This window comes from Heliangelus exortis, chromosome 6 (genome assembly GCF_036169615.1).
Source record: "Heliangelus exortis chromosome 6, bHelExo1.hap1, whole genome shotgun sequence".
NCBI classification, from domain to species: domain Eukaryota; kingdom Metazoa; phylum Chordata; class Aves; order Apodiformes; family Trochilidae; genus Heliangelus; species Heliangelus exortis.
The window spans coordinates 30,358,931-30,386,883 of NC_092427.1; the positions used below are offsets into that span (position 1 = coordinate 30,358,931).

The 27,953-nt window shown below is 35.7% G+C and overlaps 1 protein-coding gene across 15 annotated transcripts in view; it reads right to left on the minus strand.

The window, feature by feature from the left end:
* Positions 1-664: 664 nt before the first annotated feature.
* SLC4A10 (solute carrier family 4 member 10) overlaps positions 665-27,953 on the minus strand; it is a 142,800-nt gene continuing 115,511 nt past the window's right edge. For 5 of the 15 annotated variants that reach the window (XM_071747527.1, XM_071747525.1, XM_071747521.1 and 2 more), the window contains 12 exons: positions 22,767-22,872; positions 20,143-20,304; positions 19,786-19,899; positions 19,131-19,292; positions 16,118-16,369; positions 14,819-14,887; positions 12,397-12,570; positions 11,656-11,778; positions 9,154-9,221; positions 7,482-7,598; positions 3,898-3,923; positions 665-2,942 (listed from right to left, as the gene is read on the minus strand). In XM_071747527.1, the coding sequence (XP_071603628.1) occupies positions 3,920-3,923; positions 7,482-7,598; positions 9,154-9,221; positions 11,656-11,778; positions 12,397-12,570; positions 14,819-14,887; positions 16,118-16,369; positions 19,131-19,292; positions 19,786-19,899; positions 20,143-20,304; positions 22,767-22,872 (1,351 nt within the window). In that variant the 3' untranslated portion in view covers positions 665-2,942; positions 3,898-3,919. Of the gene's footprint in view, positions 2,943-3,875; positions 3,924-4,287; positions 4,430-6,789; positions 6,807-7,481; positions 7,599-9,153; positions 9,222-11,655; positions 11,779-12,396; positions 12,571-14,818; positions 14,888-16,117; positions 16,370-19,130; positions 19,293-19,785; positions 19,900-20,142; positions 20,305-22,766; positions 22,873-27,953 lie in introns of all 15 variants that reach the window. The other 10 variants (XM_071747516.1, XM_071747518.1, XM_071747513.1 and 7 more) reach the window with 6 other exon arrangements.

Genomic DNA, 27,953 nt, shown 5'->3' on the forward strand with positions numbered 1-27,953 from the left:
CCTAATCTGAAGCCTGAGGTGTGAGTTGAGTTAACATTGCCAGGCTGGGAGGCTTCCAGTCTTTGGTTTAAAAAATGATGAAGAGATCCAGAGGGATTTAATAAGATGGAGTCAACACTTCAAGTACTGGGGTTTGGCAGTAGTGCTAAGCTTGACAACCTAAATGTTTTTCAGCAGCAGCAGCTGCCTAGTCATGAGACTAGGCAGTAGGCTAAGCCACAGTTCAGCTGATAAACCCTTTAAATATTGTAGCATTGAGGAATTTAAAATTGTATCACCTTACCTATTGATCTGTAAAATGACCCAACTCCTGCTGTCTGGTTCCCATAATCTCTCTCAGGAGCAAGAGGAACTAACTTTGCGACCAGTAAACTGGTATTTATTTCCCACTCTCTTCCTGTAAGAGTTCAGCTTTGTGCCACCCCTGCCACCACACTCCCTGTTCCAGTCAGACCCAGTGCCCCAGCATCATCAGCTGCACACCAGCAAGGTGCTACCCAGAGCACTGCAGGTGTCAATGAGATTCTGCTGGGAAGTGGATGAGGACTGAGCTCTATGAGTTATTCATCTGTCAACTACATTCAAGTGTCAGGCAGATGATTACAATACCATACCATACTGTGTACTTGTTCTGGGGTTTCTAGTGTAAAAATAAAGTTGAAAGTTAGTTAGGATAAATATTTATTTTCACATAACATTTCTTATTTGTGTAAAACACAATAGTCTATTCACATGTACACATAAACCTTTGTAATAAATTACATCCAAGAAATTAAGTAATTTTGACCAGGAAAATGAAATTAGAAGTAAATATAACACTACATTTGCTTTATATTGTGTGTGATTTCAGAATGTTAAGATTAACATTAGAATAGCATTTAAATTCACACAAGAACAGAGTGACTGTTTTAAAATAAAACCACTCTGAAATACTGAACAGAATATAGAATGCCATTGAATACACTGATTTCTTAATATTCTAAGAGTTGGTCAAGTGAAACTAATACATTTTGATTGTATACATTATCTGTAACAAAGTCAGCAACATATTAAAACACCACCAGGCTGCCCCCAGGACAAACTAGTATTGAACTTCTATACTAATCTTAAAACAATTGGAATCTTACAATTTATCAAGTACACAAAACAAAGCATTTAATTTTAATGCATCAGCATTTTTTCCCTAGATTTACAAATACAGACATTGAATTAAATGTAAATCCTTCTTTGTGTCAATTAGATTAGGTTTTTTCTCCATAAAAATGGCCTTTAATGGGCTTCAATAACGCTAAGTCAAATTTAGAACAGCGACCCTATTAGTTTTGAGCAAAATGCAATAATCATTTATGGCTAAAGCAGTAAAACATACACACACAAGAACATTAGAAGGAGTACTTTAACTGTGCTGGATATGAAAAATTCTTCACATGAGGTCTATGGAGAGGTTAACGTGTTTTGGTTAGCTGGGGAATGTTAGAGCCCTGTAGTTGAGTGTCTATAAAGATTACAAGACTAATTTTTATTTATAAGTTTCAAAGTAATAGCATAATTATGAGAATTAGCTTTTATTTGATCATTTAAAAATGTATCTTAAAAAAAGAAATTAAAATCAGTGAATTCCAAATACTGCAATAAAACATTTGCTCCACATATCTATTAATTTAATATCTAATCTTGCAGTCCTTGTTTTACACAAAAGAACAGCTTGAAGAATCAGTACCAAAACCCATTATGAAAAATGTCTTTGTAATGGCTTTAAAGCCATATTTTAGTTTGCAAAGTTATTATTTTTTAATTAATATTTACTTGATGAAGTAGTGAAGAGCTGTAACAACACCAGCAGCAGGATACTCATTTAAGGATTATACACAGTTACTCTCTGAAATTAGGTTTATGGTTGTTATAAGTAAGAGAACAATATAAATGTGCACTTTATGTGGCTGCATTTTAGGCAATAAAGAGGAAAATTATCGGGCAGGTGATAAAACTGCATGTGGAATACAAAATTTTCCCTGGTATAAAATAATGATTTGATTAATGACACAATGCAGTTGTTTGGCCCACCACGGCAACATTCATACAGTATAAGATATTGTAATCACAGACTGCATTTTGAGAAATACTGTACCCATATTTCACATCAAAGGATGTGGGGTTTTTCAACTAAGGTGAGAGAATGTTTAAATATATATATTTTAATATATATTTTTTTTTATATATATATATGACTATGTTCCAGTTACATACAAATTTTAATATTAAATACACTGTATTAAATAAAGGAAAACTTCACAAGTACAGAACCTGACCCTGCAGTCCTCATTGCAAGAGTAATCCGGGACTTTAGAAAGACAGCTTGAGGAATCAGGTACTATCCTTGTTAGTTTGTTCACAGGGTCAGATCAGTTGTTACTTTAAAAACTTCTTTAATGTTTGCTTGTCAGTATGGGTATCCTGAAATCATTGAGTTAGGTGATTTTAAAAAATAAATAAATTGGAACAAGTGTTTTCAAGTTAATCTTGAATGAAGATTATTAATTATTCTCACACAGAAAAGTAGCAAAATACAGTACAAACTTATTAACAGGAAAGTTGAATTTGAAAGAAAATTTGCTTCTTAAATTTATGATAGGAGTACTGTCAAATGGCCAATATCAGCAAAGAACATGAAGGTTTTTTGCATCAGCTACTGCAGACTTTGACACAGATACTAGACAATGGAGACGTTCAGACAAGGTGAAATGAGACAAATATTGCACTACATTACCTGTGCTAGTTTTAGATGAAAGACAAAAGTTACAATGTCAAATCATTTATTTTTAGTGGCTGTGGCAGTCCTTTCATTCATTTGTAAAAAAATTAATTGAAGAGCAAGTCATAGACAAGTCTCCCGGTCAATACGTTTCCCTGAGTCAGCTTTCTTCTCTTTTCTGATTTCAGCACTAGGAACAGAAGGAAAAAAAAAAAAAGTTACAAAAACACCATTATATTTATCAATGATCTACGTGAAGATCAACACTGACTGATACAGTAATTAATTTTTCATGCTGCATAGCACAAATTGGGAAGCAGGTTTAAGTTTCTGTGCTGAATGGTGCAGATGACATCAGCCAGCATTTCAGTGAGGAGGAAGGTAGAAAACTTAAGATGAAGAGACAGACAAGCCAGCCAGCATGCAAGCAAAGAGCCCCCCCCTCCCCTTTTTCTTTGTTTTGGTTTTTTTTGGTAACTACAACTGTTTATTGATTAAATTGTAATAATGGTACAGCTCTCAAGACAATACCCAATACCAGCATTTTCTTAAATGGCACAAACAAGAGGTCACAATAAGTATTTTCTTTAAAATGTATTCTGTTGCTCAATGCACATTTAGAAGGAATGTTTCAGAGTGAGCAGTAGCAAGCCAATTTTCAACTGTAATACTTGGCTTTCAGTCTTGACTGGGGAGTGCAGGAAAAGGCTGGGGGCTGGGAAGTGACAATATTCCCCATTTGGAGCTTAATACATACTTCCTTATGTATACATTATAAAGAAATAACTTTCTTTAAAAAAAAAAAAAAGCCCAAAAGATGACACAAAAGCCGTATCACTAAGAACTCTGAAGCAGAGTTCATATTTGGATTATTTTTTTCCTAGTTAAAACACTGTTGATTTGCCTACAGAAAGCAATGTATGTGCAAAGCAGATGATTTATTTTTTTGTGAAGAGGGTTTGAATTTACAATAATGTAAATAAATAAAAATTCATGTTCTTGCAATGAGTTGCAATCACACTATGAAACTGCAAAGAGGCTTCCACAACACAGGCAAATCAAGCCTTCAACAGAGAGTGGCAGGGTTTCTAAAAAAAAAAAAAAAATGGTTCTGAGAACAAACCTGTATCAAGCACATAACCTACCAGGTTTCATGGGAATAATTCCTTAACTAGAATGAATGAGAAATAGGCTGAGTTACACATCGCTTAAAGAAAGCAAGATCAATTCTCAAATTCTTAAGGTGATTCATGCACAATTTTACAATCATCTGACATTTTTCTTCACATAAAAATTGCTTTAAGGCTACAATTCAGTTCAGCCAAAGCTTACTTCCATGCCTATGGCAGCTTCCAGAGGTGTTAATGGAAATAGCTAAAGAATACCAACTTCTGCCACTTCAACTGCCAGAGCTGTCACCTTCTGTAGAACAGTGCTAGAATTGGTTATGTTACACTTTCTGCACACAAAGAGTATGCAAACAAATTCCTGGGGGGTGAATTTAAAGTGCTGAAGTACAGCAGGCAGAGAGTTACCTGTGCTTTGTAAAAGCAAACACTGAGACTGTTGTCTGCCTTACAGTCTACAATATATCCACATTTTTAGGTGCCTCTGTGATACCAGGAAAGTCTTCATTCTATTTAGGATTCACATCTCAGCATCTCCTGCAGATGTGGGCTTTAGTGCCATAAAAAAAATTGGGAAAAAAATAAATAATAATAATAATAGTAATAGTAATAATAAGAATCAAAATAATAATAAAAACAAAGACAAGTCCAGTCTTTTACCACTAAAATATGTAACTGGAGGTCTCTTCCTCCCTACCAAGGGAGTATCCTAACAAACCCAAGAAGGAAGGTTCAGGATACAGGATATGTGTATCTTCAGGTAGAGAAAGTGACTCAATACCATCTGCAAAGTGACAGATGCCTCCTTCTCCAACACCTTAGAAGAACAGCTAGGACCAACTTTTATGCATAGTCTTATCTTCTGCATACATTTTGAAATTGCTGAATTGTGAAGGGCCTAGTATTTTAAGCAAAAACAGAGGAAGATATAATTAAAAATGACAATGAGGGCTATGTCTCAGATAGGTGGCCGGGTATTCAATTCTACCAAGACAGCCTTGAAAGGAGACATTCAGATCCCTTGGAATTTTAGTAATGATAACTTAAGTTTGGAAAACTGTAAAGTTCATGTGCCTCTATGGTTAAGCAGCCGTTGACTCTGTGAATCTCATTTAAGTCTCCTCTTTAGACACTTAAGTGTCATTAGAAGTCTGGGATGTAAGAACTATCACAAATTACATACTAATTCACAGAGACAAGGGCAGGATAAAAGCTTAGGACACATATTATCTGTGCACCAGGCTAAATTGTCATTTGTATAAACCGTTCCTGCCTCAAGTTTCTCTTTGGAGGTGACCTTAGTTTATTACTGATGAGTCTTGCATTTATCAAGTAAACTCAACTGAGTATTTAATTAGGAAGAAGAACTTTCAGAGTTTATGTATTCCAGCCTTATGTTTTTACTTGATTGGTGCTGTACATAAAAGGAGTTACATCAAATCTTAATACAGTATCATAATTTAATTATCCCCATTTAATTATATTTTGGAATATTAGTATGAGAAAGTAGACCTCAGAAGAGGAAAAGGAGAACTAACTACTTCTGTAGTTGAACTTCAAAAGCATCAGTACAATTAACTTCGAAATAACATGATTTTTCCCCCCCTGGTAAGATACCCTTCACTGGAGGGAATTTCACAGTGCAATATTGCTCATCTTGGTAATTTGCAAAAATTATTCTTACAACTGCTGTGAATCCAAGGCTTTCTTTTCTTTCTCAGTACTTACTTAGGATTCAATTATATGCTGATGTAATGATACATACATTTAGGAATCCTGTATTCCTTCAACTCGGTCTCTAACATGATTTATCATTAATGCTTACCAGAAAGCAAACCTAGGTAGGTTTAAAGGTATTTGAATCTATGTCTGTCTGGGTACCTGAGACAATCTAGAGAGCACATGATTCTGTAAGATGTTGTTCCTTTACAACACACTCATACTTAAAACCATAAGATCAATGATCCCTTGATTATTTTTCACCTGAATCTTTGTTTTTATGAGCAAAGATAAAAGAACAGGTTGAAAGTGAGGTCATTAGAAAATTAGTTTCTATTCTACTGCAGTGGAATGGCCAAATCATCTTCTACCAATGCTGTCTGAGCCACAGTCTATGTGAATGCTCTTTGCTCAAAGTATCGTTGAAAATTTCACATAAAAACCATAAAAAAACCCAGCATCCACCAGAAAAACTACAACTTCATACACAGTGGCTGTGAAGGTACCACATCAGTTTCTTCTCTTTCTCCAGGGTTTCACAACCTGGACAACAGAGGAAGATGAGGTAAGAAAACCATAGTGCATTTCCTTAACCCATGCACCACTGTGCCAGGATGTTTTTCAGCCCATGTATAGGGTGAAAGGCAATCAGAACTATACTGCTTATTTGGCTGTTATTGTAATAACATCTAAATGATGACATTAGTGAGCTGCTCCATGGGTGTCTGAAATGAAGATTCTCTGGTCATCAACTGGTTCATCTTGTTTATGCTCTTCAGGGAAAGAAACAACACTGAAAGTCAGCATGCCATTTTGGGGTGACAAAATTAGAAAACGTATTTCACTACAAGATTTTTTCCTCTTGCTGCATCACTTTGAAAACTAGATTTAGAAATGGGCAAAATATAATTTTATATTTTTTAAAGTCAAAGAATTAATATAATAAAAATCTAGAAATGTATTCAATTTAATATTGAAATATAGTAAATCTAGAGTTCCTAATTTTAAATACAAGAAATTTCAGATTTTAATATTAAGGACTTCATAAAAGACATTTTACATTCCTACTTGAAATTTCTTTTAATTCTGTCTCCCCAAAAATTATACAAAGTCATGTCATTTGGGTTCCTGGCAACACCAATTTGAATTGGACAATACAGTCAGGGAAAAGTTTGGGGGACAGGGCCTTACCTTTGGGGAATCAGCTTCTAGAGTGATTAGGAAGGGGAGCGTATGACAAAAATGTGATATAAAACAATTAAGTAGAAAACAGTTACATTTAAAATTTGTGGAAACAGGGAAATCTCTTACAATTACACTGTGCTTGTAATTAATATCCTCTTACTCCCATAATCACTCTGTAGCACAGCTAAAAATCACTGCTTCATTTTACATTTAGCTGGACTAAAAGTTAAAAGTAGTGAAATGTTCTGAGTACAAGTAGGCAGAAAACCAAAAAGAGATTATGGAATCTTAGAATTTTTTTCATTCGAAATATTAAAAGATTGGATTCAGACTGCTGGGCTCTTCATATGGATATTTCCAGGTCAGTGATGACCACTTCTTTTTCAGGAGGAAGGAACAAAAGCAAGCAGAACAAACACAACAGCTGTTGCACTATGCAGGTGTAGGTTGGTGGTTCACTACACAAGCATCAGGCATGCTCAACTTCATTTTCCAGTGGCATGCAAATATTTGTGAAAAAATTTTAATAGTTTTTGGGTTTTTTTTTTAAGAAGTGTACGTAGTAAATTTTTGAGCTCAGAATATTAGGATTGGACATAAATAAAGGAAAACTTCAAGAAATAAAAGCTGAAGTATGCTAGAAATCTTTCTAATCCTTAGCAAAATTTAAAGTATAATGTAGAAAAAAATTATAAAACCTTTTAGAAGGAAAGCTTGACTCCTTATCTTTTGCATTCTCCGAGGATATCAACAGTGTCTTCCACACAGCAGTTTTTGCCATTTCATCCGAAATGTTTATCACAGATGGGTCATCTCTAGGCAAGAATAAAAGTAAATGCACAATAAAAAAAAGGAGCAATGAGAAATCAGTCTTTGTTACTTATTAACTCTACAAAAGTTCTTGAAAACTGATAGTGATTACAATAAATAATTTCAATGTGAATTCAAAAATTATGTTAAACTTCAAAAATCCTGAACAACAGCTCCTCCAATAGCAACTAATCACAGTAACACCAATGCAATACCTTATTTACTTCTAACTAATAAACAAAAATGAGGAACTGTGAAATTAAATATTGCCTAAGATCTTGCAGCATAGCTGGATTAAACCAGAATCTTCCAAGTGCCTTACAATTCTCGAAGTATTTATGCTCTGAAACTCCACCTGCTTTAAATATCATTTTAAAAGTAATAAAAAAACCCTTGACAAATTCAAAGATTTAAGAGATATCATAAAAATGTCCCAATTGAACAAGCTCATCACTAACTTTAAGAAGCACTTTGTAGCAATTATGCCCTCAGCTTTACATGGGCTTCTCCAAATATGTATTTACCTGCTTAATAATAATAAAGCCATAAAAGGTCTAAGGGCCTGCCTGTATGTCATTCCTGCCTTCATGGTTTATGCATACCTTGACAGTCAGTAAGCCCTTGGTAAACTTGTTTTCACAGTGCTTTGGGGAACCACTTTATCAACCATTGTTTTGACTTGTGTTTTTAGCTGAAGTATAGTACCCTCACGGTACAGAAAGTAAATTATTATCCAGACAACTCTACCTAAGTAAACACACCATAGACCACACCTAAAGATAAATTAAGCTAAGTACTGCTACTATAAAATACAACAAAAATCTACAGACAAAAGAAAACTACAGAAGTGTTATGAATCAAAAGTCAGAAATAGGTTGGGGTTTTTCAAAGACACATACAGTTATTTGGATTAGGAGACATTAGGGTAACTTTGTGTTAAAATATAAAAGGAGGCCACTCTGAGATAGTATTCCCATGAGCTTAACATCAATGCAGAGGTTACCATCAGCAGTATTTCAAATCTTTACTAAGAATTTTCTTTCTGAAAACTGTAAATGAGAGTCCTTGTGGCCCTTCATGTAGGTTTTCATTGTTGTGTCAACCCTGCATTATGCCTTCTCTGCCCTAGACAGCTGTTGATTCAATTATCTTGCAGGAATATGATCTTAATTAGAATGTTTTAAAATGTAATACTGTAAGAATCTGATTTTTCTGGGGTATGTTGAAAAACTTTTCCTGGCTCCTTGCTAGCATCAGGGTTTGACCTGCTCTACATCTTCCTTTTGCACTGTCCATGTCAGAAGGTTCATTATGAGCAGCCTGATCCTGCAGTCCTGCCCAAGGGAAAACTTCAACTGCTGTGTCTTTTTCCTAGGGACTGCCTGGGAGATCAGGTGGAAAGACTAGAAAAGGGCTGAGCTTGTTAAATACTGCATTATAGGGTTCAGTTCACCTCCTACCAGACAAACATCCTTCTGATATGCCATAAGCATTAAGAATAAATATTGTGGCATGTTTATTTTATTGCAACTCACCTAAAAGAGGAAAGGTATATTTTACCTGTAATGTCCTTCTAGTGGCAACTGAACAGTCCCTTCCTCTTCCATTGCTAACATACTTTGCTCTTCCTAGAAGGAAGGAATTTAGATATGAGATATAATGTAGCAAACTGTGAAATGTATGTATTTTAATCCTCTTCTCCTTTTCTGCATTTGAAGTTATTAAAGTGAGACACTTTCAAGTACCTTTAATTTAAATATTTGACATTTTAAATCCTCTGTTTTAGAAGATGTAGCTTAATGTTATTTTAAATGCCAAATAAAGGAGGTACTCTTGTAACAAAAAAGAGAAAAATGAGTAACACTGAATAAGCAAATGTATGGTGAATGTTACATATCATGCATAACAGGATATATACACTCCAATGTTAACATGCAAAAATTAGGAAAGGAAAATTAAAGTTTGCACACACCATTTTAATTTTGTTAAAGTTTTACTGCAGGGAAAGGCAGTAAAACAGGACACCACTTTAACAGGGAAAAAACGTCTGTGTCAAATCCAGCCTTAAACTATTGCACTGCATGCTTATGTCATTACAAATGCTCAGAGACCTCCACATCTTTCTTAGGTGGCTTTGTAACAGTTTACCCTGGTGCCTGCTGACAGTGTGAGCTGGCTCTCTAAAAATCAGAGCTTACCATTTTCTGGCACTTCAGCCAAAACCCCATGTGCATCATACACACTGATATGCTGGAAGTGCCAGTACAATTTTCTAAAATAGTAGAATTTAAGACCTCTCTGCACAGAACTTTGTTACTTCTGTGTTTTACTATTACAACAATTTTAGAAGTCACAACATTTTTTTTCTCCAATTGGGAGAAATCACTTTGTTAATTCTTGTCCCAGAAAGACTTAGTTGATTAACATGAAAGTGGCTTCCAAAGGAGACCTGTGATGAGGAGGCATATATAATATCCACTATAAATGTACAAAACCTTGGAAAAGCATAGGCTAAAAATATAAAAACAACTTAAGTGATGAATTAGGATCCAATCAAATAAGTTTCAGATCTTGTCAACTATATTTCTGCAAGTTCTTGTGGGTAGAATACTTCTATTTTTAAAAGCCGCGTGATAACAACTCTCCAATTAATTCCTTAGGCTACATGTCATAAGTTTTATTACTAGTTAATTTTGTCATTTCCAGGCTTCACAGCTTCATAAGTTTTTGACAGTTGAACAGTTTTAATAATAGCTCCAAATATTTAGAAATGCCAAAATATGTAAAAATAACCTCTCAGAATAGACAGTGAATGAAATAAAGTAACAGTAGATTTTCCCAGTTTTGTTTTTTGTGCCATCATTTTAAACACGGGAAGAAAAGTGACATACAACCAAAACATAAGGATAACAAGGAATTCTATCCAATAATCAGATTCACAAAAAGGGAGCTGTCTTGGTTACTGTTGATTACTCTGAATTGTGATGACAACAGATAACGTGACGAAACAACTCTCTGGTCTGATTCGATACAAGCAGGGAAACAATGATTCACATATTTTAATTTCAGCCTCGTAGTTTTACAGGCACATACTAAATAGTAAATGGTAAATAATCATCGTGATATTTATCACCTAGGTAAACCCTTTTCCTCAAAACATATCCTATGCAAGTATGTATAAAGTTATAGTTCTCTGGGTGACAGATGAGGCAGTGAGCTGTCAGAGGTCACAGAAGAACCCTAAAGGCAGAGAAATCTAGTTTTCATGGTTACATGTTCAAATTATTATCTCATGTCCTATTTCTGCAAATAGACTTACCAATGGGAATCCTTACACACACCATTTCACTGGTCTCAGATCACATCTCAGAGCATCCCTAAGGATAAATTGCTGATTTATCCATTCACATGGTCTGGATTTCAAAGTACCCTTGTAGCTTACATCTCATAGGTCCCAGGCTTCTGCAGAGGTCTCCAGGACATCTTAGATGTCATATGCACAAATGTCCTCAGCATTTCTGGCTACAAGTGACCACAGCCTACCAAGGCTATGTGGCATGATCTGCACCTTCACCTCCCAGTGCTGCCACAGCCTGACACCATGCTACTGTTCAAGAGGGCTGACACAGGACACACAAATCCCATTTAAAATAACCTGGTGCCTACATATTCAGCCTATTGCTCTAGCAGTGAAGTGTTTCTCCATCAAGACTTGTACCTCACTCACTTGGATCCAGTACTGAAGTTCCCTAACAATTGACATTGATCAGGTGGGTGATACCATGAACAAAGGACAAAGACCTCTGCCTAGGTACTAGGTCATATGAGAGCACAGCAGCATAAGAATCTACATCTAATAGACACCCCCACCTAAGCCTGTAAGATTTGCAAACTCAAAAGGACTTCTGTAAAAATGTACAACATTACACTTAGGATAATGTTACCAAGGCTGTCTGTTAATGGAATATGCCTTATCTCGAGGATATTCTCTAAATGTCTGAAGGAGAAACTGATAAAGTACAACATAAAAAAAAAAAAAACAAACCTGAAACCATAACCCACCTCTTTCTCAGCATCTTCCAGTTTCTTTTTCTTGCTCTCAGGCATCAAATCATCTAACCAACTGAGCTCCCGCTTAGTGAAAAAGAAATCCATGAGTTTCCGGACAAATACCAAAGCTAGGACCTGGAAAGATATTAATTTGAAGAATTAAGAAATCAAGCAAGTAAAACTGACAAATAAGTTTGTAGAGGAATACATTCAAAAGTGACCAGTATTTACAGCTACTGTTTTATACTCTCATTTGGATAGGCCAACAGCTGCTCTTCCTTTGTTCAGATGAAGTAAGGTTGAACCATTCAACAATCACTGAGTAGACAGGATAGTTTTTATTTTCAGTCAGTGAAATAATCAAAGATAGATCACTTAAAACAGCAGATATTTCCAGCAGACAAAGAAATAGTAGGAAAGTTCCTCAGCATAATGAACAATCTTCCTTAATGAGTGAATGTTCTTTCTGTAAAATGACTACTCCTTAAATAAAATCATGAAATAAATTTCAATATTTTTTTTAAATAGAAGAGAATATATAGTTGGGCTACCCACAGATAAAAATAGAGTGCCAACTAGACTCCAACTAGAGGTTATGTCTGGAATCTTCCCTTACTTAATACAGTAAGAATTGTTCTTAAACATTGAATCAAAACATTATTGCAATTTCCTACCCACAATTAATTTTTTCTTCAATAATAACTATCCACAAGTGAAAAGGGATTTATAGACAAAATAAAAAATATTTCATACCATCATAGGAAAGACAATGGCAGCTCTTGAAACCTTTATAATCCACAGAAGCACAAGACAACTTAGCTGAATTACAGTGAAGAGATGAACCTTTCTAAGAGGAACATGCCTCAGATAAATAAAATCTGGCTGGTGTTTTGCAGGCATCCAGAATAACTTTATCCTGTCAAAAAGCTGAAAGAGAAATTTTTAAAAGTTTACATAAAAATGAGCTGTAGGACCATGTATGCTGACAGTCACACACTGCTTAAAACATTCTGAATATCATAGGAATCTGGCTTGTTACTCTAAAGGGAAAAACAGCAGAAGTCCAAGAGCACAGAACAAGACTACCTGTGCTACATCCATGAGCCATGGATCTCTACTGGTCTAATGGTGGTAAAGGACTCATCTTGTCTTCAGTTAAGCCACCAGAGTAAGAATGAGAATCTTATTACTTAAGTAAAGTTTAGCTATTTGGTTAGTCATAGTACTCAAGTTCCTTTCCATTTTAATACATATTTTTCTCCCTGGGTATTTCTACTGCAGATGTGAGATACTGGAGTCTGCTGAATGACATTCTGTATAGTCATACTCCAGGAAACATCCTGCTCACTAGTGCGTTATAAGTTACACACAAAGAAAACAGTTACTTTAAAAAAGTACTGCTAAGATTTCATGTCAAGAACTCTTAAAGTAAGGCAAAACCAGACTTCCAAGTAGATGTGAATCAACTGTGAATCAACCTGAATGTAAGATGGTTGAATCTGTTGGATGTACATGCTATTACACTGCCTTTCTAATACATTCATAACTATGCTCTGCTTTCTTAAGCACACAAAATGCTGATCTGGAGAGATCTCCTGTGGTTGGATTTATTATTTTTTTTCCAGTTTACTAGGAAGAAAAAAGAAGGAATGCCAGAAAGCCAACTGCCATACTGCTAGGAAAATACATGAGAGGTTCTTGTTTTCCAGACCTACTTGGCTCCATAGTGACCCAAGACTTTGTGTCAGCTGTCACAGCACAGTGATGATGGTGATGCACCGTTTCTCCTTGCGTAGATGAGCTATGCTATATTCAGAGTCTTCAGGAGTTTCAAGTTTCAGGGATTTTTATTGAGATGTGAAAATTGCATATATTTTTTTTAAAGGCTTATAATTTGGCCAGATTTGAACATATTTCTTTTTCACAGAAACAGCAAAAAGCACATCCTCCCACAAAAAACATCTTATCAAATCTCAGTTCCTTGTCCCAGCTTGGGGGAGGGAATTAAGGAGGGGGGTTCTATCACTTTTCCAAGTAAAGATAGCTAGATTTTAGCATGCCTTAAAAGCACCCCTCAATGCTTGTACTTTCTTTTAACCACTGGACCATATTAAGTTGAAATTATCTAAACCTCAATAAAAGCCAAACTACACTTCCTGGAATGTCATCACAAATGATAAGAGCTAGGAGAAATCATAAAAGGAAGAGTTTCTGAATAGAAAACACTAGTAAAAAAACAAGACATGTTTCCAACTTTACCTATAAATCATAGAAAGCTAAAAAAAAGATGTTTTTATGTCATTATCAAAATTTTCAAGATAATGACAGAAACAATTAGGCACTTTCTTTGCTCTTTGTATTTAACAACCTTTGCAGAGTATAATTCATGTTTTCATCTATTCTTTCATCTGTTCATCTTCTCTGTTCTTCCTTGGTTGTTTTAGAAGGTGCATCAATACCTCCATTTTGAAAACAAAGGCACACTAGAAAATTTTGAGGTTTTGAGTCAGATGGGATAAAAGATCTGACACCACACCATTACACACTGCATTCATCCATAAGAAATGGTACACACCATTAACAACCCTGACCTAAATGCTGGAGTGCCTGGCTTCTGCCAGGGGTTCCTACTTAAGACCCTGCAGGAATGCTGCCCTTCAACCCCAAGGACAGAAATTAAGTGGCATAGGACTTACAACAGTTCCACTTCCCTGCCTGGGGCATTTATTTGCACAGATATATCTTCAAAATCTCACCTGTGTTAGTTTTAAGGCACATTAACTGAAAGCCTCAGCAAAGTTCAAGATGAAGTGTACCACTATAGAGGCTGAAAAGGCAGCAGGCAAGCAAGGGAAGAAGGCAGGGGAGAGAGAAGAGATCCTGGTAGCTGTTACTGTTTTTAGGCTCAAGCAAAATTCCCTTGATAACAAGGAAGAACAGAAAAATCAGCACCTAAAAAAATTTATAAATGGAGCACATTAACTAAAGGGAATACTCTAGTTCAGGTGAATCAATTTTCCTTCTTAAGTGACTCACTTTCAAGAATTTAAGGTTGGCAGCAGATTATATACAAATGATAATAAAGTACTTTAATAATAATAGAGACACATTTTATAGTCTCTATAGAGACTATCAAACTCATCATCAGTAACAAACTCTTCATAAATCCGTTTACCTGAATTCCCTTTAGAGATGAAGCACCCATGTAAAGAAATACTCCATAAAGTACTGGCATAGGAATAAACTGCAGAAACAAGCAGAGAAAGGGTAGAGCATATTAAATACCATTAACAACTTCAAGTGCTTCTAGAAAGACATTGTAAACAGTTGAAATTCAAAGTGCCATATGCCTGCATTAATCAGACAACTTGTAAATTCAGAGCCGAATCAATTACAAATTAATAATGTTTCTCAGAGCATAAAGCAAAGGCAGGAGCTGGCTCTGTAGTTTTATTTTCCTCTCATGGCCAGCTATTACAACATACTTTATTCACTATCGAGGAAATTGACATAACTACATGTAAAAAAGAAATTTTTGAGAAATACTTAAATTCTTTACTTAAAAGACAGCTCAAGAGACCATCTGAATAGTAAAGCTATAATCATCTGAAAAACGTTCAACACACACACAAAATATTTCATACCACTAAGAGAAATGTTCTGTGCTGTAATAATTTAAAATTGCACTAATTACTTCTATGGGATGATTTTGTAAGGGAGTATTTCCATAGATAAGTGTCTGTTTTAAATACTGAATACACAAAACACGTTCTGTGTGTTTTCAAAGTGATGGGCTTACGATGCTCTTAACAAAATACTACTGGAAAGTAGAAGTTTTACGGGCTGGTTGCCTTCACTGTGACAACATGGAAGTCTAAATTCTGGTCTTACTGAAGCCAGTGGCAAAACTCATACTATTTTTGCACAGGCCAGTTAATTTCTTAAAAACAGTAAGTATCATTTATATATATGGATGCATACAAACAGACACCCAGGATACTGAGTTTGCAGTCAGCATGAGAGAACTTTCATGTTCATTTCCAATAAATTAATCAATGCAACTGTGAAAATATTTTCACATTAACCAGAAATCACAAATTGTTTTTGGAATTTGCTAAATATTTGTAATTCCTGGTATAACTTAGCAAGATTTTTTAATGAAAATTTGTCATGTGCCCAAAGGGAAAAGGTCTTGGAAGACCTTTTAAGATCATCAAGTCCAACTTTATCAATGGCAGAATTACCATTCACTTCCACCAGATCAGATCATCACAAGGTTTTTATTTTAAAAATGTTAGCTGTCCCTAACATTTTATTATGCAAAATTAGAATTCCACTTCAATTTATCATTGTGTAACATTATGCTAGTTAGTAATGTACATGGAAAGGGCACTCATTAAATCATCCAATAACAAAAGTGAAATGTTCAGTGTAGTGCAGTATTCTTTAGCTTTTCTTTACTTCCCCAAATTACCTTCAGGACACTTGTCAAAAAGACAGATGAGCCCATAAGGATAAAAATCATGAGCCCTGTGACTCTTTGCTCCCGAATTCCAAGAAATTTTGGCTGCTCCCCTGGAGCAGAGCATTCTGATTCCAGTTTCAAGCTATTCACATGGGAAATAGAGAGGACAGTTGCTGCAACAAACCATGGCAATCCCATAATAGAGCACACTCCGAGCATGACTGCCACCATGAGTAGGTCAAGATGGTATCCACATCCTTTCTGTTAAAAAAAGTAATGACAGCAAGAAGATGTAAAATGATATCTGAATCAAGGAACATACTTCTGGCAAGCATTCGTAATAAACAGTTAGAGACAACTAAAATATTTGTTACATTTTTCTGTGTGCTATCCAGGCTGAGTCACTAGCCATGGCCAACTGGTTATCTACAGAAAATTCCCACTAGTTCACAAGAAATGCTTAATGGTATCAGACTCATTCCCATTATAAGTGTACATATCATAAATCCACTTAGCAAGGGGCACCAAATACCTCTCCTACTTAAAAATGAGGTAATAGTAAGAAACTGGAAAATAAATACATCTTCTGTTTTCATTAAATCACTTGTGGATAGCAGTAAGAAGAACATCACCTGCACTGCTAGGTTTCCTCTGCATTAAACCTAGTAGATTAAATAAATTCAATGCATCAATATATGGGAGGCGGAAAATATATATTTTGTTTCTTTCCGACACAGAAATTCTTAAGTTAACATTTGCAGTCAATTTATGCTATAAAGAGCCACAAAATCACACCAGCCCTTTAAAAGTTTTTATAGATGTTAAGCACATGATGGTAATAAGTTTTCACTAATGGGCTTCATTTTATCTAAGAGTAAGTTAGCTGAAAATTAGAAGAAATTAAGCTATAATTAGGATGTATATTAAACTAATTTGTAAAATATTGTCAGCTACTGTTTTATTGGTTTCCCTATTCAATACCTAAAAGTTGTGTCATAAATAATCACATGAGAAGTCAGCCCAAAACCTCTGGTTTTGGATCATCTCTGTAGTAGTCAAAAACTTTGTAAATTTACCAACAGAATGATGATGCTTGGCTTTTGTGGATAAAACTCATTAGTCAAATCTTAGATATTCTTAAAAAGCTGCAAATACAAACTGAGCTTGAAAATGACCAGTGATCTGCATCAAGCTTGGTTATACAGGTATCTGTTACCACAGCTGAGATGGATATTTCTTTTCAGTTTTAGTAAGTATCCAAGATCACCATACAGCTGCAAGCAGGAGCTCAAGCTATTTTCCTTTTAAAAATCAGACAGTTAATCTCCACAAAATCTTGCAATATGGCAACAAATCCAATGCCATGGTCTGATGAAACAGTGATGTTCATGCAAACAATGTGAATATGTTGAACTATAATTTTGCCTGTAAATCCATGCAAATGCCTTTTGACATAAAAAAAGTAACTAAACTAAACTTGGAAGGGTTTGCTACAGAGACTGCCAAAAGCTGAAATGTGCACTATTCAAAATTTGCTATGGGAAGTACAAAAAAAGAGGGGAAAATGAGTTGGAAGCAAACAAATCATTTCTTTCTGAAGACAACTTTTACTTCTAAAATGGGAAGCGTCTGGGTTTATGAAAATGTAAGCCACGTATCGAAATGAAAATGCCATCTTATTTGCTTACATTATTTAAAGAGGGGAATTCATATAAAGTAAAGAAAATGAAAAGAATCAATTCCAGCAACCTTCCCGCACTCCCCAAAAGTGCTTATGAGTCTTATTTCCAAGAAACATCTTGACAAACTCAGAGATGTGTCAAACACAGATATTAGCTATATGCACAATGCACTCAAAGAACTTTAATTCTAAATCCTAACAGAGACACCTTTTTTTACCTTCTGACACATTTATGAGGAATGTATCTGCTAATGCATACAGAAACCGAGAGCATTTCCTCACATTCATACATGATCTGAGGAACCTGACATATGGGAAGAAAAGGAAGCATAGCAACAGGTGATGCTACACCAGACCCCAGCAAAACTAAAACGCAGCAAGACAAGGGGGCAGCCAGGAGGACCATCTGACTCCCAGATGCCAGTGCTGAAAAAACACATTCCAAAGCTTGGCAGCAAACTCCTGCATCTGTCAAGTTAACCACATGCAATGCTATGGATTGACATGAAGAGCCAGGCTGACAAAGAGGGCAAAAAAAGAACATATCAAATGTCACAATCATCCAAGAAGAGGCAGTGCAAAGTGAAGGTTGCAAATGCATTTGCTAAAGCAACTTGGGATTGGATTGCTGCTTATTAAAAGTATGTCAAAAAAAGCCTAAGCTCTCTGCATATACATGTACAGAAACCTGCTGCTAGATTTTGCCCAACAGTTTTTCAGAGGGGTGATGTCCCTTTTTCTCTCTCCATCTGTAGGCAACTAAAGTGTTAGGAAGTTGTCCTATGTTGTTTTAAGAACCCATTGTGCCTCTAAAGCTCAGCCTTAGTCTTCTCCCTCCTTTAAGATAGGAAGGGAATAATAATAAAAAATAAAAAAAAATAAAAACAACGGATGGGTAGAACCAGAGAACGATGAAGAAAAGAAAAAACCCACAAAACTTGTTTTATAATATAATTCCTAAACACATTTTCAAAATCCAGTCCAGTAGAACAGCATTGCCAGTATCTGTAGAGGCAATTAATATTATGGTAGTTAATGAAATCATTAACTACCAGATTTTTTTCTCTAGATGAATGGGTATTATACGTCCAATAAAGCACAGAGGACAGCACTTTCTTGATTCAGAATGTCTGTTCCAGATCACATGCATTAAGACTCCTGTAAGTCAATGAATCACTGACAGAGGGTAAAGGTACTAACCAGATCAAGAGAGAAAAAGCATAATAATTTAAAGGGGTGCTATGTAATAAATACATAAATTGACATCTCAAGAAGATGAAGGTACATGGCATAACCTGAAGAAGAAAATTACACTGAAAATGTAACTATTTGACTAAATACCTTTAGTTTGTGTTCTTTTCTATTGATAATGACAGCTGTGATCTGCTGGTCCATAAAGATAAGGATAGTACAAAGCAGGGCTGGAATTATAGCAGCTATCACTGTCCACCAAGGATTAGGCCCCAAAGGAGTAATAAACCAGCCGCGATCATCTCTGGTGGGCTATAAAAACAGAGTCATGCATGACCACTCAGAACTCTAAGGATTGTTCACATTTCAATATCACAATAACACATATAATAACATTATTATGACATGGTTTCCATTAAAATTAACCTATGTAAGAATACAGGGAAATGCTAAACTTCCTATGATACAAAAAAGAGAAGTTGCATGTGATAAAATCACGTGCAATATTACAGACTTGGTTGTATTTGATATAATGAGCACAGAATTTGTAAGGAGACACAGAATATTACAGTAGTCTAGGATTTGAGAAAGATTGATCCCCTCACCGAAGACATTAGGAAGTATGAAGAAGCTTGATGGAAGAGGCCCATTTGCACTGAACACTAATCAAGCTACATAGTACATGGTGAACATGGAAAACTCAGAACAGTATCACTACTCCCTGAGAATAAAAAAATTTAATAAACCCACTAAAGCACATTACTCTGTCAAAATAAGAAAACAGAACAATTTGTAAACAAATTACCTTGAAAGCATTTGGAACCTGAAGTTTTGGTGATGGAATCCCAATGGCATAGTCAATTAAAACCATGGACAAAATAGTGAGAAAGACAGCAAAATCGCTGACAACAGATCGTACCTACAATTATTTAGAGAAATGACAACTTTTATTAAATCATTCATATGTGTTTTAGGATTTTTTTTTCATTGTTTTAAGCTATTTTGTGCTTATAGCTAAAACCATGCCTATTCTGATAAAATTTTCTAACAGAGAAAAGATGCTGTGTCCACTTCACCAGCAGGTAATTGAACGTGCAATGCAGATGGAATTCATGATTCCACATGACTAATGACAACTTTTGAATTAAAAAATGGCACACACCTTTGTTGGGAAGTATCGGCTGGTTTTGAACTGCTTCAGCGTGGATGACAGTGTTACAGTAGAAAAGAATAAGATGACAGACCAGAAGAGGACATCTGGAACATAAGGGCCATGATGACCACAGGCTCGTCCAACAAACTCTCCATGAAACTTTTTACATTCCTATCAGGGAGAGCAAAGTAGTATTATTCTGAAATACACTGTTATTTTCTTTAAAACTACTTTCCTAAATTACCAGTAGATGGTATTACTAGAAATCATAAAATAATTTTTAGATATTTATTCATTTAAAAATTAGAACTCTTAATGTTTGTATTTAGTCTGCATGGAAAACTCTCAAACCCTCAAAAAAAATCTCAAAATTATTATAGAGTCACTAAGACATACCTTAAGTCATTAATGTTAATTTTTATTTAACAAATTTCAAAAGTATTTAAAACTGAACAAGTACCTTATTTATTTTCTATTTAAAACCACAGATGTGCAATTTCTATTTCCTTTCAAGAGAGGAAATTGATGTTCTAAATCTACCAAGAGAAAGGCTGTTTGTGGTGCATTTTCAATAACTGAATTTTTCGTTTTCACTTTATAGGCCCCACAATTCAAGAAAAAGCTACTGTTTAGAATTAGCTTAAAAGGCGACAAATACATTTAATACCACATGGGGGCAGCACATTCCATAAATTATATTTTTCTTTACAAAAACGATCTGATAAAATGCCATAAAACCCAAATGCTCTCAACATTAATTCTATCTACTGTAAGATACAAGAACAGTAGAAAAAATATCTAGTAATTCTCCAATACCATCCTTAGTTATCTGAAATCACACTTGTAACAAGCAGAGAAATAATAATTAGCTCTAAGAATGTGAGCTACAAGCTCTGGACTCACAATCCTGTCCTTCTGCTTGACAAATCCCTCTGAACACATTAAGAAAAAAGAAAGGCAGCACCTAGAATCAGAGATTCCAGACAACAATATCCTGCCAGATCAGGATCTTTTTGTATCAAATGAACTGGGTCATTGGCTCATCAGACTCACATCACAATACTGTGGATTGACATGTTATGAGAAACTTTGGCTTTCAACCAAGGCTGGCTTGGAGAAAAAAAAAAAAACAACCACAGTTGCTCTTCAATGACTCTGAGACAAAGGAGTTGTATAGCAGTAAACCTGTGGTAAATATGATGCACTTAAGACTGATGAAATAAAAGTTTTAGATGGGGGGGAAAAAGTCTCAGGAAACCCAGAAGAAATTCTAAAAATTCTTGGTCATCAAATAGAAAAGTTTTTCTCCAATAAATAAATACATCAAATTTTTAAAATATCCGTTATTTTTTTGATAGCTATAGGGACTCATGGGAAAAGTCGGTGGTTATCCTGCTACCCATGTAAACTCAAATTTCAGTAATAAGCTTTTACAGAAGTTTTAAAGGGTTTTATATAATGCAGGCAGTCTTTTACATTTATAGTTAAAACAAAATCTGTTATTTTAAATCTCCTCAGCTGCAAATGTACTCTGAAAAACACTGTCAGAGATCTGAGAAAGTGAGAGGAGGAGTCTGCCCCTGCACAGATGCTCTTAGAGTGTGCTGCAATTTTGAGAATATTCATTCTGGATTGCTGGAATCCCTCAGGCCAGCAGTTCTCAACTTTCTTTCTGCTGTTGCCACACCAACAGAGTTGAGGAGAAGTCCTTGCTGTGAAGACGGAGCAACCACGGAAGGCAAATCGTGCTTAACTCGTGATAGAAGAACACCCGTTCTGCATTCCTGCCTCTGAGTCTGCTAGAGGTGGTTCACTGGATTGGATTTCAAGGATTTGGTTATACCTACACTGGGATTAATTCAGCTATAATTTTGAGGAAGCCCTTTATTTTGGTGCCTTTTGCTCTCAGTTTGACTGTAATTAAATGATTCATTTGTGAAATAAAGTAGCAGCCTGATGTCAATGACATTTTAATCAGGTTGTAAATGTTGCTTTAAAGAAGACAAACCTGAAGTAATAAATCTTTAAACCTAGGAAAGTGTACTGTTTATAAGAAGTTACATATCCACAAAAGTACCCAAACTGTCTGCAGTTTGTTCTGCACACACACCCCATTCCCCCAGAAAATAAATAAATAAGTAAATAAATACATAAACAAAGGAGGGAAATTTGGTCACTGAACAGAAGATGTTACAAATTTTCTCCCCTTCCTATCTTTTATAGCCTGAACAGCTGTAAGAATGTTTTAGGGGAAATGTTTCTGGGTCTTCCTACACAAGGGAACCTTGGTTTTGCCCTCTAGCAGAATTTAGTACAAACTGATTGTAACTTGACATGTTTAGACTTAATCTCAGCTAAACCCATGTGTGTCAACAAATTTCCAAAGCAGGGCACAAATTGCATATACTTGCTTTAATGTGTACTATCACAGACCACAAAATGCTTACGAAAGGAGATAATGCTATAAAGTCTATGTTAATCTTTGTTCACTTAAGCATATTTTACCCTTTATTTGAGCCAAACTGATCAGAAAAAACATGTGCTTTTTTCAATATATTTGCTGCTGTAGGAGAGACAAAATTATTTATGCTTATGCCTTTTTTTATTTGCTCAGTTCCGATAATTTCACTTACTGACACAGTTAGGTTCCCCCATGGCACATCAGATGCCGATATATTGTAGTCCTGCCAGTACTGTAAGGTTTTATTGCTGGGATGTTCTGGTTCCACACAATCACATCTGGAAAGACAAAATAATATTTTTGTCCTTAATAATAAAAGATGTATCAGATAGAAAAAAAAGCTGTCAGTGTTGTGACATAAATAGTGCTCTACTTCGCAAGATAATTTTAGTTCAAATGAATTGAGTAAATGCATGCTTTATAGCAGTTTGTAGTTCAGTAGCTAGTGCTATTACAAGACTATAATTTGCCGTGAGGTGCATATGCATATATAGTAAGTAATGTGACATATTTAAACCACTGTCCACAGCACATTTTGCCACCTATTTTTCTCCTATTCTCTTGCTGCTTCCAAGTAGCAAGTTCATAACACTGAGAATGTGCTAGTCTTGTTCCACTCCTTACACCTAACACTTCCCCCTACATGGGGATTAGATGCTACACAGATCCAGGCTGATGCATTTCTCAAATGCAAACAGTCTGCATCCTCCTCCTTTCTCTTTACCAGAATGCCTTGGCATGCAAAAATAGCCAGTGAACTGTCAAGGCGCTGCAGACCTCCGGCACCAAAGGCCCCATAAACTTTTGTGTCCATTTTCTTGTATCCATGCTTTCACTTTCCCCACAGCTGCCTTAAAAACATACTTTTCATTTTAAATCGTGTATTTTAACACACGAAATGTGATGAGGCAGTGTGGGAGGACAATACCCCAAAAAGGCAATTTAAAATAAAAATTAAGTCTTTAAAACATCTGAAGCAACTGTGGGAGGCATTTTCTTTGACAAAGCCTTCAAAATATGCAAGATAGTCTGTAGGTTCCAAGATGTCAGGTGTGCTTTGCAGTTGTCTTTAAATTAATCCAACTTTAATAACCTGTAGTACTATCTATCCTGCTAGTATTTTAAAATGCTTATGATGGCTGTAAATAAATTCTGTAATCTCTGATAGTTTTCAGAAGTAGCTGGGAACAGAATAACTAGGCATTCTAAGTTCCATAGGATTATCAGTTTATTCACTTAGCTACACCACCTATTTTTCTCTGTGTTATCTTTCTACAAAATGACAGTTCTCATCTACACTTGTAGTATTTTCTATACAAGAACCCTGCCATCTACATTATGAGTACTGAATGGTGCCACAGTATTGCAATTGCAGTACTATGCATGTGACAACAGCTGCATTTAATATTTACAGAGAGATGCAGCTAGTCTTCGTGCAACTCCTTGCTTTTATTTTAAATGCAGCTATTTATAAAAAGAAAGAAAAAACCCCTACAACCCATAAACAAAAATTTAAAAAAAAAAAACAACAAAGCAACAGCATTCAGAGAAATAGAGGGCCTGAGCCAAAAGTCACTGAGGTTGATTGGATCTTTCAAACATATGTAATACGTTTTGGATCAGGCCCCAAGTGCAGAACGAATGCGTGTTCAAAGCGGAGCTTAAATTAGTACAAAATGGGTTGCATGAAGCACATCACTACTAGTGAGCTACAGTAGCGTAGGGAAGTCAACAAACGGTATGTCTGTTATCACAAGAGAGAACTGGATGTTCATGCAAGAATAAAGAGGTGGCTATTTCAGGTTACTACTGTTTCCTGTGAGCACAGGAGCTCCCTGCCCCTGATGTCCATCGCTGATCACAGACGGGCCAGATGCTGGGTGATGGCCCATCAGGGTTTGATTAGAGTAGGCCAAGGTGACGTGGGCTGCTCAGTCACAGTCACTTTCTCACTAGAAGGGAAGACTGTGCGTGTCACCAACACTACATGGTACAGCTACACTTCCTGCAAACTGCAAAAATTACATTTAAAAGTTAAGCCAAAATTCCTATTTTCTTAGTCAGAAACGTGACAATTGAAGCTCTAGTTTAATATAGCTCAAGTAATTCACCTTCAGATGAGATCATCACTCTGCTTATTTGTACATTAATAACAATTTTCTCCTTCACATTATTCCAATCGGGCCTTTACCAAGTTTCACAGGCATTTACCAGTGGCAGATTTTTCATCAGCAGGTAAGTAACTTGTACAAACCCCACACATGCAGACCAAAAGCAACCCTGAACCCAGCTTTTGTCACTGAACAATGGGTGCAGAATCGGGCCATAACTATAAAGATCAAAACTTGCTTTCTACTGAGAAGATCATTATATAACATTATGTTTTTTTCAGTATCATATATCTTTTGGCAACACTGACATTTTGATGCAAAATTGTATCATGATATCAATGTCTTCTAGCTTAACATTATAATAATGTGAGACAGTGAGACTTTCTGACCAGTTCAGAAAACACAACTGGAGGTACCATTCACTGTCAGAAGATAAAAGATTGTCTATCAAAATGTGACATTTCATTACAGATGTAATTGCTTCAATAGCGACTATTTCCCAGCACAACTGACCTGCAAGGAGAATCTCACATCAGTGAAATAAGGCTTTCTACTTTAATCTTTTCAAACTTTTAGTCTCTTTTATTGTCATTTTTTACTGAGAGCTCAGCTCTCGGGAGAAAAAGTAAAATTCACTGAATTATTAACCACCAACTCCATCTTCTATTTTCTTGATAAAATACTATGTAGAAAGCTGGAATAAGTAAAAATTTATTATCTCAGGTTCATGTGCTCCTGAGTACTTGCTCACTACAAGAGGTCTATGTGGAACTTATGCTATTACTAATAAGTAAGAGACTACATACAGCTGTATTTTCTAAGCAATATAGTGAGCATCAGATACGGTACCCAACTCAGTACCAACTTACTCTCGTCTTTCAGTGAAAAAGAGTCAGCAATTATCATCATTAGGCTGAGGTACAGGAGGTTTAATTTGATTCTTTTTAAGAGTGGCTAGAAGGAAACTATTCTGTTTGGTTATGGTTATTTTTTATAGCTAGAATACAAGCAGGGAAGAACCTGACATTGGTTGTGGTGGCAAAAGCCTAAGTGTCACTATAGTGAAAACAAAAAGAGTAGCTCTGCTGCCACTCTCACAATAAACCCGTTCACCACACTGATGAAAAAACAATTCTTGCATCTTTACACTTACAAAACTTTCTGATGTCCTGGGAGCAATTCAGATTCCTAGACACGGGTGCGTACATATCCCAAGCTATCTTTGACATCCATGATGAGCTGGTGCATATGCAATAGGGTCTACAGGGACTTATGACTTTGTTTTCACAGCAACTGGGGGCTAAGAGATCTAAAATGGCACTACACACTCAGTCAAAGGTTACTGCCTTCTATATCTAAGATTTATGTATTTTTGGCAGAAATTAGTGAAGCTTGCTTTATTCTAGGATACTTAAACATCTAATACAGCCTATTACAAAGTAATTTATAAATCTGAGATAGATAAATAATTTCAGAGCAGTCTTCAGGAAATTGCAGAACTGTCATAAGAACTGACAAAAGGATAAAAAAAGTATCAGAAAAATAATGGCCAGAACTGGTAGATAGAAAAATAACCAGAGCAAGGAGTCTTTATTGTTTTACATCTTCCAAAGGGCTCAAGAATTCATAAGGTACTCTCTTACCATATGCTTCTTATTAAGAGTTCATATTTTTGCAGCACATACATATTGCAAGCTGCCACCTATTTATACCAGCTAAGTATCTGATCTATGGAAGATACAACTGCAGCTTCTCCATAGCCAGCCATGTTAGCCAGCATACCACTTCCCCTTCCTTGACAGACAAAAATCTCTTTCTAGATCATTTAAGACACAGAATGAGATTTGCTCAATATGAATATTTATATTATTTAAAAAACAACAGGCAAATATGACAAGTTACAAAATGTGCTTGTTTAAACAATATACCCCACGGAACATCACAGCACATATTTGGAAATATGAATAAGATTTTCCCCTAAGAGACAGAGTATGCTCTACAGGTGTGCTGTGCACTGATCACACAGAATAAGAAGATTATGAAATGGAAGGCAATACCACTAATTTTTTTTTGTTTGTTTGTTTAGAGTGACGTTAGATAATATGCATAATTATTCTTTATGTTTTATTTGCAAGGCTGAAGGTACCATGTTTAGGTTGCCTCCAAATACACCACTGACTTACAGTCACTCACAGAGTTCTTCTGTTTACCTAACAACAGCTATGGGAAGGGAATAACAATACCAAACAATACCATTTATAGACTTCTTCTCTGCTGTCTCCTACCTACAACGCCTGTATGTCCCTGACATTATATTTATAAAATTCCTCCCTGTGTCAACATTCTTAATGGTGAAATCAAAGTCTCAGTGGAGAAGAGACTGGAAACAAAATAATTAATACTGATGGGAAAAGAACTTGTCAGTTAAGTCCTACTCTCAGTATCACAAAAACCTTTCAAAGCACAGCTGTCGTGGCAAGACATGATTTTTTCTTTATTTATTCATGAGATCTGCCATCTTGAATTAGATCATTGAGTCATTAAGTAAAGTAGCCCATCTCCTACAGTAATGAACATCAATAGGCATAAGTTGGAAATCTATAGAGTTTACTTGGTGAAGTTGAGTAGGAAAATAGCAAAGACTATGGAAGTACAATGCACTCAGCAGCACAATTTCACATTGTTCTGTCATGGGAAAAGTCTAGAAAACAGATTTATAATCACATTGTAGTTTTGTTAACCTTGACTGTCACTCATAAAGGTTGGTCTTTTTTAGCTGTCTGGTGCTGGATGCAGTCCATGCATTCTCAGCAGTACTATGGCATGTAGCTTTCATTCTTAGAAGTCGTTGTGCAGAAAAGTAATGTAGGTACATGGGACATTGACAATTCAACTGAAAGCTTTCACTGAACAATAGTTCTAGGATGTCATTTCACCACGCTTCCAAACCTAAAAAAATCCATGCACCTGAGGAGAAGAGATTCCACAAAATGCTAGTTTAGAAATAATTGACTGCAATGTACTATAATGCAGTATGGTCACCCAAATTTTCAATTGTTCAGGTGAATTGTATTGATACAGATAAATGGACTGTAACAAAACCACCTAAGATTTTATGTAAGCCTTTCTAGATTTTGAAGGCACGGGGTAGACCAGCCACCAGCTACAAACTAAATGCTGTGGAGAACTGCTTAACAGGATCCAATTGCTTCCAGATTGGGAGGAAAGAATAGTATAAAAGAATGAAG